The sequence below is a fragment of the Halyomorpha halys genome, unplaced genomic scaffold (assembly GCF_000696795.3).
Source record: "Halyomorpha halys isolate HHAL.00 unplaced genomic scaffold, Hhal_1.1 Scaffold1756.1, whole genome shotgun sequence".
Classification (NCBI taxonomy): domain Eukaryota; kingdom Metazoa; phylum Arthropoda; class Insecta; order Hemiptera; family Pentatomidae; genus Halyomorpha; species Halyomorpha halys.
This window is the reverse complement of record NW_027108702.1, coordinates 62003-72799: the sequence shown is the minus strand read 5'-3', so window position 1 is coordinate 72799 and position 10797 is coordinate 62003. Positions and strand designations below refer to the sequence as shown.

At 31.1% G+C, this 10797-nt stretch overlaps 1 protein-coding gene across 1 annotated transcript in view; it reads left to right on the top strand.

Moving 5' to 3' along the window:
* The first annotated feature begins 452 nt into the window (after nucleotides 1–452).
* The window catches only part of LOC106690548 (uncharacterized), a 68083-nt gene continuing 57738 nt past the window's right edge, over nucleotides 453–10797 (top strand). The window contains exon 1 of the mRNA XM_014436002.3: nucleotides 453–519. Within this exon, the coding sequence (XP_014291488.1) occupies nucleotides 460–519 (60 nt within the window). The 5' untranslated portion in view covers nucleotides 453–459. The remainder of the gene's footprint in view (nucleotides 520–10797) is intronic.

Genomic DNA, 10797 nt, shown 5'->3' with positions numbered 1-10797 from the left:
AAACCTAAAGTTGGTCTTAACTTGTTTAATAATTAGTGGAAATAAAAAAAATATAAACAGTCCGATAAAGTCACGCCAAGTTTTACTGATCATTACTAAATAGATATCTGTTATCAGTAGAGAGTTCTACAAACCCTCACAACACAACTGCTATGACAGTAGGAATAAGGAGCAACAAACTTTTAGAAAAACCACGATAAGTTAATATCCTTTTGAGGGTAGTTGTGAATAAGTGCAAAACTTGCGACATCTGTCATGAGAAACAGAACTAGTTAGTACACAGTCATCGGCCTCAACTAATGTCCATGGCTAAAGAAATGATTCACCGTACAATAGGGAGGCTGTAAGATCATTGGGCACTACAGGTGGCCACGTGTCGACACGTGTATAGGGGGTAGAGGGGATGTGCAGTGGTGGGGCACCCAATAATAGAAGCATCTCTGTCAGTCTAGTCCCAGCATGGCACCAAGCAGCACTCCGGTCAGCAGGTTCATCGGCACGAGCAAGAGATGTCTCAGGGTACGTAGCTCCTGTAGATCTTCCTATAGCATAATTCACTCCCTAGGAGTACTTTATGAAGTACAGGAATACTTTATGAAGTACTAGGGTACTCTATAAGATACTGGGATACTGTGCACCATCGAAACGAATCTCATAATGAACAAAATAAATGTAATTTGGTATAGGTATATTGAAGATCATAATAAACGTTTTCATAAAAAAAAAAAAAATGCAAAATTCATTCCAGTTTAAAATGTAAAAATTATAATTACATTGAATGTAACACACTAACCTTTTAAATCATTAAAAAAAATAAAAACATTTCTATAAAAATAACGAAAAATAAAATAAATAAGTTGGTTTCTTGAAAACGAAAATAATTTTGAATTCTGATAATTTTGCAGTCAAATCAGAAAACAAACAAATAAACAATGAAACACACAATCAGCATAATATTAATCAGATGATAAACAATTTTTTAAATTTAAAATATCAAAGAAAAAGTCTTGGTTATATTAAATTAATTAATATTAAAATAATATTAAAAAGACGATAACAAAACCAATTCTTACACTTAAATTGTAAAAAATATGATAAAAGAAATAAAAAACCAAACAAACAATAAAAATAAATAAGGAAATATGATTATATAGGAAAAGATAAACAATAACCAAAACTAAATACAATACAGATCAAAGAAAAATTAAAATCATAATGTGTTACATCTCCTTTTTATTTCCCCTCAAACATTCTATCTTAACCCGCTTAATAATCAAACTAAAGTATGTATGTAAACAATACCCAGTTACGTTAGTAAGAAAAAAAATTAAATGTAGGCAAGTGCCCTTATAGAAATACATAGCCAGAAAAATATACTTAAATTCTCAGCAAACAGTTGTTATTTGTATTGGATATTGTACCTCAGAAGAAAATTTATTTGGATAGTTAAAATAATAATTTCAGCAATTGTTTAAATATCTTCATGATGAAGAGGCTGATACAATCATCACCAAAAATTGTTTTTTTAATTAAAATGTAATGCCCTAACAATTTTAAGCTGAGAACAAAAATCTTAAATAATTATGTGTTGAGGTTAATTATATCTTATAGCTTGACTAAACCAATCAAATAGTGTTCTCAGAATTAGTTAGCGTTAAGAGTTATTTCTTAAGCTTAATTTATTATTTGTTCAACAGCTTATCATACAAAGTCTATCTTTAAATATTTTTTACTCGTTAGAAATTGACGATTTATTTATATGTACTTAAAAATTAATTATATTAGCTCATATACGTTTTGCTAGGTTGCGTTTGTTTTGCAAGAGGGCGTCCATAACCTAGGTCGTTGTCGTTGGGAACCGCCTTACACTGAAGTATTCATAGATGTATTGAACCATTCCCCTATGAATCGGGTATAGCTATGAAACATCGATCGATATTATTATAGAAATCATTAAATAATAAAAAATAAATCAAATGTAATAACCATTACAGTCTGAATAGTAAACTGTTAAATTTGTTTATCTTGTGAATATGGTGTCTACAACAGGTCCATAATTCTTTAACTGTCATTGCAATTGGTCGACTTAGTCATTAAAACCTTGTCCATTTTTAAAAGTTTATATATTTTTGCATAAAGCAATTTGCCAATTATTAAACTTTATGTGGGAAAACAAAGTTTTTAAAAAATCTTGTAATTTATTTTATTTACCACAAACACATAGTATCCATAATAGTTTCTGAAAAAATTCAGTTCGAGTTTTTCAAATTTACTCTAAATATTAGGTTATTGAAATATTATTTAATTCAAATACCTTCTTCTATGCCACAACCAGACATATGCCTGACATACGAGACAAAACCTTCCAGTCTGATAATTTTGACTTAAGCACTTTGAACATAACTACTCATTAATTTTATAATTAAGTGGAAGTTTTAAACATCTATTTAGAATCAGGCTATATTTGTAGAATAGTCTGAATAGAGTATGATAGTCTGGGTTTTTTAGGTTTAGCACATATTGAAGACTTTGAATTTCAGTTAATAATATATTTTACTATATACAATTATAAATTTTGCAATATTTATTATACACTATATACAACTATATTTTAGGGACGTATTGAGATTTTATTGTTCTCATATTCATGCTAATTGTTTGGTAACTGATGGATTCTCCATTGAATAACTAGTAACCGTCCACTACAACTACACTGCTCAAGTTTTTGAATAATATTATTATGCATATTAATATTAGTATTATTCATAATAATAATGATAATACTATTATAGTGTAGTATATTACGTATACTACACTATAGTATTCTGTATTTACTATCCTATACAGGAGTATTATTCAAAAACTTGTGAATTAAATGAAATATAATCTTTATATGTTCCATGAAAATAACTTAAAACCAAAGATAATCTATTATATCTAAAATTCTAAAATTAAATATCAACAATAATAAATTTACCAAATTAAAATTTGAAGTTAGAACTATATTATACTGTCAGAACACAAATTGGAGGAAGACAAACTCAATTGAACGCGGTTTCCAGTCTGCCCTAAGTTAAACAGGAGAACCCAACAACCAACTCATGTAAGGCCAACTAATTTCCGAACCTAACTTCTAAACGAGCAGTGTAGACAAGATAAAATCAACATTTAGCGATCATTTTCGAGCAGAACTATCACATCTTTACAATATTCACACTTAGAGATACTGTATTGTTGAAAATAAAACAAAAAAAACTTTTTTACACAACTTTTTTTAACATAAAATAAATAAATATTGTTTTGTTTATTTATGTTGTTCTTTGCTGACCGCACCCTCCGAAAAATTTCTCCAATCATTAAAAAAAAACTTTCCTATCGTAACAACATGCAAAAACACCTTTTCATTTTTATTTTATTCAACTAATAAAATAGTTGTAATTACCTTTAAGTCTACACTGATTATATTTTTTTTAATTTTAAATCGTTTTTAATTTATTTATTTTGGTATAGGTATAGACGAAATACAACTGTTGGTTTTAAGAGCTCTATCTACAGAAATAAGTAGGTTTTTTTTTTTAATGTGTTAAGGATCTTCCACAAAAGTAATGAGTGCCCTTAACCTAAATTTTCTATGACCTCCTTCGATTCCTCTTGTATACAAAGTTCTATCATAAATTATTAATTTTTTTTTATCCTTTGGTTTATCTCTTCTATCTATTTTCTACCCGCACTATTACCTTGGCAATCTTCCTTTTGGCATTCATTTTAAATGTTTAAAACCGATAATGGCATTTTTTTTATTTCTTCCTCGCAAGTTTGAGAATTTATTTATTTAAACAACATAATAAAACAGAGCATATTATTATAAAAATATCTTAAATAATTTATAATGAAATTCGAAATAATTTTATATATTTTCTTCTTTACATCACTGGTTGATTATTTTATTTATTTTTTTTAATCAAGGCCATATGACCTATGTATAGATATTTTTACTACGGGGGTCGCAAAAGTCTGATTCATAACTAAATAAATTGTAGAAGCGTATGTTTTATTGATACAATAGTAAATAAGTTACTCAATACAATTTTATTGGTTACATATTGATTGCTGAGAAATAATACCTCGTATAAATACACAAAAAGGTTACATTACCGTTCGAAAAAACTAAACTGCGTTAAAATAAAATTGAAAAACTATAAATGGTCCAGGTTTTTATTTATTTTTTATGAATCAATGAAGGAGGAACTATCATTCTCTTATATAATATCATTACATTTTTCTGTCAGTGATAGTACAAGGTGCCACGAGACAAGTTAATTACCAATCAGATATTAGATGCCATGACATTATATTTTTCACACATATCGGCCATATCTACATATCTCACCAATCGATAGCAGGAAGCTTCATGACATGAGTAACATCGAAACATCAATACGCTATTTGGTAGTTAAGATATATCAATTCTTAACCATCGCCTTGTTTATACAACTTTCGACATTTGCGATTTACTTCTAAAATATTCGTAACACTTATGTTAGTACTGCCACTAAAAAAAAATTCAAAATCATTGATGTTTTTTCGGTAAAGTATTGTAAGCAACGATATTTTAAAACATCGATGTTTTTTCTAGTTGATGTCCTAATCTTTGATACAAAAAGCATTTCTGACTGGCCGTAGAATGCGTGATCGTTGGAACAGATCTTATGTTCATGAAATAGTTGTTCAAAAATATCGATGTATTGTAAGCAACGTATTTTATTTTTGAGATTTGATATTTCAAAACATCGATGTTTTTTGTAGTCGATATAGGATTCTTAGTTTCAAAAACCACTTCTGACAGGCCGTAGAATGGGTGATCGTTGGAACAGACCTTATGTTACTCAAATTGATGTTCCAAAACATCGATGTATTTTGGGCAATGTATTGTATGCAACGATATTTTAATATTGAGCATTGATATTTCTAAACATCGATGTTTTTTTTTTCATTCTTTTTTGCAAAAACTACTTCCGACTGGAGGGAGTATACGTCGTTTGAACAGAACTTATATTACTGAAATGATTGTTCAAAAACATCGATGTATTTTAGGCAAAGGTTTGTATGTAATGATGTTTTAATATTAAGCATAGATATTTTAAAACATCGATGTTTTTCTAGTCGTAATTTATCTTTATTACGTCGTTAGCGTGATGGTTGGAGGTCCTTTTTTTCCCACCACATTGTTGATAGGAAATTGTTTATACCGTAAATTTTTTGTTTTCATTTAGTTACTTTTGGAAAAAATAAATAATGATTAGGACAAACGTAAAACATCGAAAGTAAAACATCGATGTTAAAAAACCATCGACTTAAAAACATCGATGTTTTCAAAACATTGACATCGATGTCGCATCCCTATAAGCTATTCTTTTTTAATTCTTTAAAACTAAAGCTAAAACTCCGTCATCAAATCGCAGAAATAATTCTTTCAAGTAGTAAAGCCCTGGGAAGCACGTACTCCTTCAAACTTTTGTCATACCCCTGTGGGTACTCGAACAACACTTGGGAAACTGTATAGTAATATGTATACTGTGTAAACAGGTCAAACAGTGATACAATAAACAAATTATCTATTTATATCTAAAAAAGTACCTGAATATGCATCGCTGCTTTAGAAGAACAATGATCCAACTTTATGAAATTGACTTTTTTTTTGTTGGCGGGCTCAGTAATGGATGTTTTGAAATCAACATAATCGTACTCACAAAATTCCTACCTTGGAGAAATGTTTAGTTTTATTAATTATGCCGACTTGCAAATATCTAGTTAATGGAATTTTTCCACCTCTGGGGACGTCCTGTTGGTGGTAATGTCAGAAATAGTAAATTAATGCAGTGTCGGAGGCAAATAGAATTTAATAAGCTAAAGATATTCACTTATTTTTTATACACTTTCAAATTTGGGCCACCTGTAAGTGACAATAGGCACTGGAGAGTTAAAGGGTTTAAAGAGTCTGGACAAAATTGGAGGAAATTAGGAGTCACTTTGTATATATATATTCTTGTACAATATCAATATGTATAATCATGAGAGATAGTTGACCGCCGATGACTTATACGAGGAGAAGATAGTTGGGGGTGCGGTCAAATCAAAACACAAATAAGTTGAAGTTACTAAGATACTTAAAAAAGTTACTTCAACTTGTTTGTTTTAATTTGACCGCACCCCCCAACCATCTTCTCCTCGTATAGTCATGTATATGTAATTCTGAACACATCTTAGTTATTTCTGTGTGATATGAATAGTTGTACACAATTCAAGAAAGCTAAAATGTATTCAGATAACATGTTGGCTTGTCAAGGCCCCAAACTTAACATCTCAAGTTCGTTGTACGGGAGGTCTTACTTGCTGCCATCTAGTTTCGACCCAGAAGGTTAATTCACTCACAAAACACGATGAAGCATAGACTACATAAAGACGGTACTACGACAACGTACAAGGCAATCAAAATGGATTCCTTCCATTTATATTCCGAGCGCCTTCGGCAGCAGGAGACTGAAAAGGAGGTGTCTGCACTACATAATTTAATAGTATCATAATTTAAATTCTACTCATGGGAAGGTCCTGGCCACACACAGCTGTTAGACTGTCTCGTCATCTATCAGAAAAAATGAAATAATGATGCTTTTATTGTTCAATGTGGGGAGAAGATGGTCGGGGGATGCGGTGAGTGGAGTAGTATTGAACACAAATAAGGGACATTATAGTATAATGGTTAAAAAATAATGTATAAGTAATGTACATATATATTAAGGATGGTGAAATTTCAGATGGATCATCCTAAAAATGGAAGAAGAGTTTCGAATTGAGACAATGACAACTTTTTGGCCAGAATACCAGACCTTCATGTTATTCAGGGATGATTGCGTGTGGATTTTCCGCCATGAACACAGCAGGTTGTCTTGTAGAGGAAAATAATCCCGGAAAATCCCTAGTGAAGGCCTGAAATTGAATCATTTTGCCTAATTTCTGTTTATTATTAATCTATTCCTGTTTAAAAAAAATAGAACAATAAAAAATTTAATTTTACCTATGTTACCAAAAGGAGGCTAATGGCAGGTTGTATTAATGTCCGGTAAAACTAAGATTTGTCCAAGAGTTTAGTAAAACTCCGAGTGACCGTTTCTGGTCAACCGTTTTGTGATTCCGTCGTTGATGTTAGATATTGTAGGCCTATTTAAATTTAAAATTGATTCAACAGCCACTTTTGGCAGTCGAAATCGCAGATAAAAGTCTTCATCCGACCACCGTCGGTGGTAAGGTTAATTATTAATTTGACTCAAGATTTAAGAAATTATTGTCTGAACTCTAATATACTGTAACCGGCCCTTATATTGACTTCTCAATTTAATAGCCTTATTCTATGGCTTTTGGGAGTGGTTAGCTCATTGGTAATTCAATGGACTAACTCCTAGAGACCCAGATTCGAATCCAGCGGTGGCAGATAATTATTATATGTTTCATTGTATCTGTTAAGTCAACCCTGTGGGTTCGGTAGCCCCCGGGTGTACACCCAGCATAAAAAAGTGAATACTCTTCATTGGGTAAAAATCTGGCGGTAGAGCGTGATTCTGGCCAAATTACCTCCTTGCACATACGTTGGATCTAGTAACAGTACTTTCTTACTAAGCATTGTACCAAGTAGTTCATGGGTTGTAGTGGGTCAGATTTATTTTTTAAATTAATCTATGGCTTCATACAACCGAGGTAAAATCCAACAACTTTACTAATAATTATTATTTGTGACCAAATGTAGGGATTTTCGGCACCGTTTCTATGCAAATAGAGAAAAAGTATTAGGTTTTCGGCGATTTTCTTATTCAGGACGCGTCCGTCAAATAATTTTTCGTTTGAATACTTTCTTAAATATGATCTACCAAAAGAATCCGATTAACTTACCTCATTCAATTGGAAATTTTAGAGTTATGTACGCAAAAGAAGGTTAGAAAATCAATAATACTTTCAATGGACTAACAACTACTAGGCAAGATTAGAACAAAATGAAAACTAAATCAACATTGTAGAGCAAAGGAGGAGGAAGGTGAACCTTTATACTGGAATACTATATATAATAATTGAAGAGGGCAATTTAATCCGCCAAGTAACAGAGCACTTCGCATGTCAGCTGAGTGCATCGGATGGAATTACAGAACTAATTGCAGCTCTCCGGTAATTGGATTTACTACAGCGTCCATCGTTAATTAATTAACGCATGTCAATTGGAAGAGCTAGTTTCCTCAACGTATAATAACTATAATTGTAGGGGGAAATAACCAATGGTTGAAGTGCCAACCCCGATTTATCGGCTTGCACCTTGTAGCGCATTACGGGAGAACTCAACAAATTCACAAAACGTTATAAATGGTCTATTTCATTACAACAGAATTTTTAATAGATAGTTTTTTGTAACAACAACGTAAACAAAAAACGTTATTTCGGAAGAGATAATGCGTCAGGTTCTTACAATGTAACTTAGAATATTCGTTATTTTTGGTATGCAATAAAATTTATTTTGTTACAAAATGTATTGAAAATGTAGGGTAAATGCTTTGTAATAAATGGTCTATATAAATTTACAATAAAATATGACTTTCCGTAAGCGCTTTTTTTTTTTCTTTTTTTTTTAAATAATACTTGTTATTTATTGATACATATTACAATCTGCCAAACAGTTATGGGCAATAGGTAATAGTGATGAATGATCTCATACATACTGAAATAAAATAAAATAAATGAATAAAAAAAAAAAAAAAATCTCAAAATATATACAAACAAAATGAACATAATCAAACTATCTGTATGAAAAAATAAATAAATAAAATAAAATAATGATACAAATAAAAGAATTTTTTTTTTTACATTCGAATATACAATATTTACACAATCGACCTGAGGATCCCTGAGCCCACTCTATCCCCCACGTGTAAGGGGGAGAGCAGAGCTCAAAAGATCCCACTGGTAGTGAGCCAGGGGAGGCTGAGCATGTGCGCTAAAGCTGCAAACACTCAACTTGAGTGGAGAATCTGACCATTGCCAGAACTCCAATTGTCCATTTTTATTTTAATAAGTCTCTTGGCCACTGCCGTTTCAATCTTCTAGGTGGGCTGTAGGGATGGGTGGAACTAGATAAGGTTTGAACCAAAGGATTATGATGGTTAGAAATGTTTATATTGAATTTTGAGAATTTGGTTGGTATGAAGTCAAGAACAAAAGGGATATGTAGGTCACGACGTAATTTTCTGTTGGATACGTAGTAGGGTGCATTAACTATGGTTCTAAGGATTTTGGATTGAAAGGATTGAAAACATTTGATGTTCGACGGTTTAGCTGTTCCCCAAAGTTCAAGTCCGTAGCAGTAAGCGCTAATACGTTTTGTAAGAGATAATACAATTATTATTTTCTTTATGATCATTAGCCATCATGAAAAATAGAGCCATTGTTTTATTCTTTATTTCGTCCTTGATACACTGCTTTTTTAATTATACATTATTTTCGTTTGAATTTATGAACTTTTTTCCAAACCGTTGTAAAATCCTGAATTTTGGCCGGCATAGACACCTACTGTTCGCCCTGCACAAAAAGGGTTAACGTACACTTAGTTGTTATGAAACAATAATGATGGAAAATATCCACACCCATCTTCATAGCTAAAGAAAAGATATCAATTACCATCATAGATGATCCTTCCCCAAATCACAAAAAATATGACAACTTCATCTGTTTTCACATTGTTTTCAAGTTCATATATATTTTTTTCTAATCTCATTATCATGTTTATTTCTCATTATCATATAACTAAGCTTTTTAATGATCTCAATATTAATCCCACCCGGATATAAGAAAGTCTTAAAACAACATTATCAGAGACTAAATGATTATTGTAGTTATAAGTCACTTAATAAAACCGTGGTTGTCGAGACTAACCGTGAATTAAAAGCAGGATTGGTCAGACTTGAACACACCTTCAAAATAAGTTAGATTGCAATAATTACAGAGTACTGTGATGAATAATAGGACTGATTCTTTATCCACAGTTTTCATTGGAGATGGAATCAAATACTCAATGCTCAACCCTCCCTTTCTTCTCCTAATCTAATAAAGTCAGAACTCTGTTTTATAAAAGCGGATTGAGACCTAAAAGGGTTTTTCGACTTCTACTTCTATTAATAGCTTTGAATTTGGAGTTGAAACTTCACCCATTGTAGTATAGTAAAAATAGCTTAAAATTTGGCTGCGCCTTTAAGTAAGCTAAAATTAATTTTTATCAATGGATTCTTGTGTAAATATATCTGAGAAACGCTATAGTAAATAGTGTACTATTCCTTGGGGGTCAGAATCCCTAACATGACAGATTTTTCAAAATATCCCCCGAATATTTTTAGGTATATTGTCAATACATCCAAACGTATTTCAATGAAATATAAACAATTTAACAGTGCATTTAACAAGTTTTAGTTTACAGTTTACAGGATAAAGTTTTTCAAAAACCAATATTTTGTTCTACCTATAGGAAATCAGTATTTATTGAATTAATTTTTGTAATTGTCATGGATACCGCTGCTCTTACGAAAAGTTTCATTAAAACTACTAAATGGTGTATTTTACAAGCTTTAAATGGAACCTTTATAGACATTTTGCAGTCAAAAAGTCCTTGAAATATGACTCATTTTCAATGTATATTGCACATTGTCATATCCCAGTAAAAATATGAATTCAGAAATTTAAGAATAAAAATACCTAAGATTAATCATA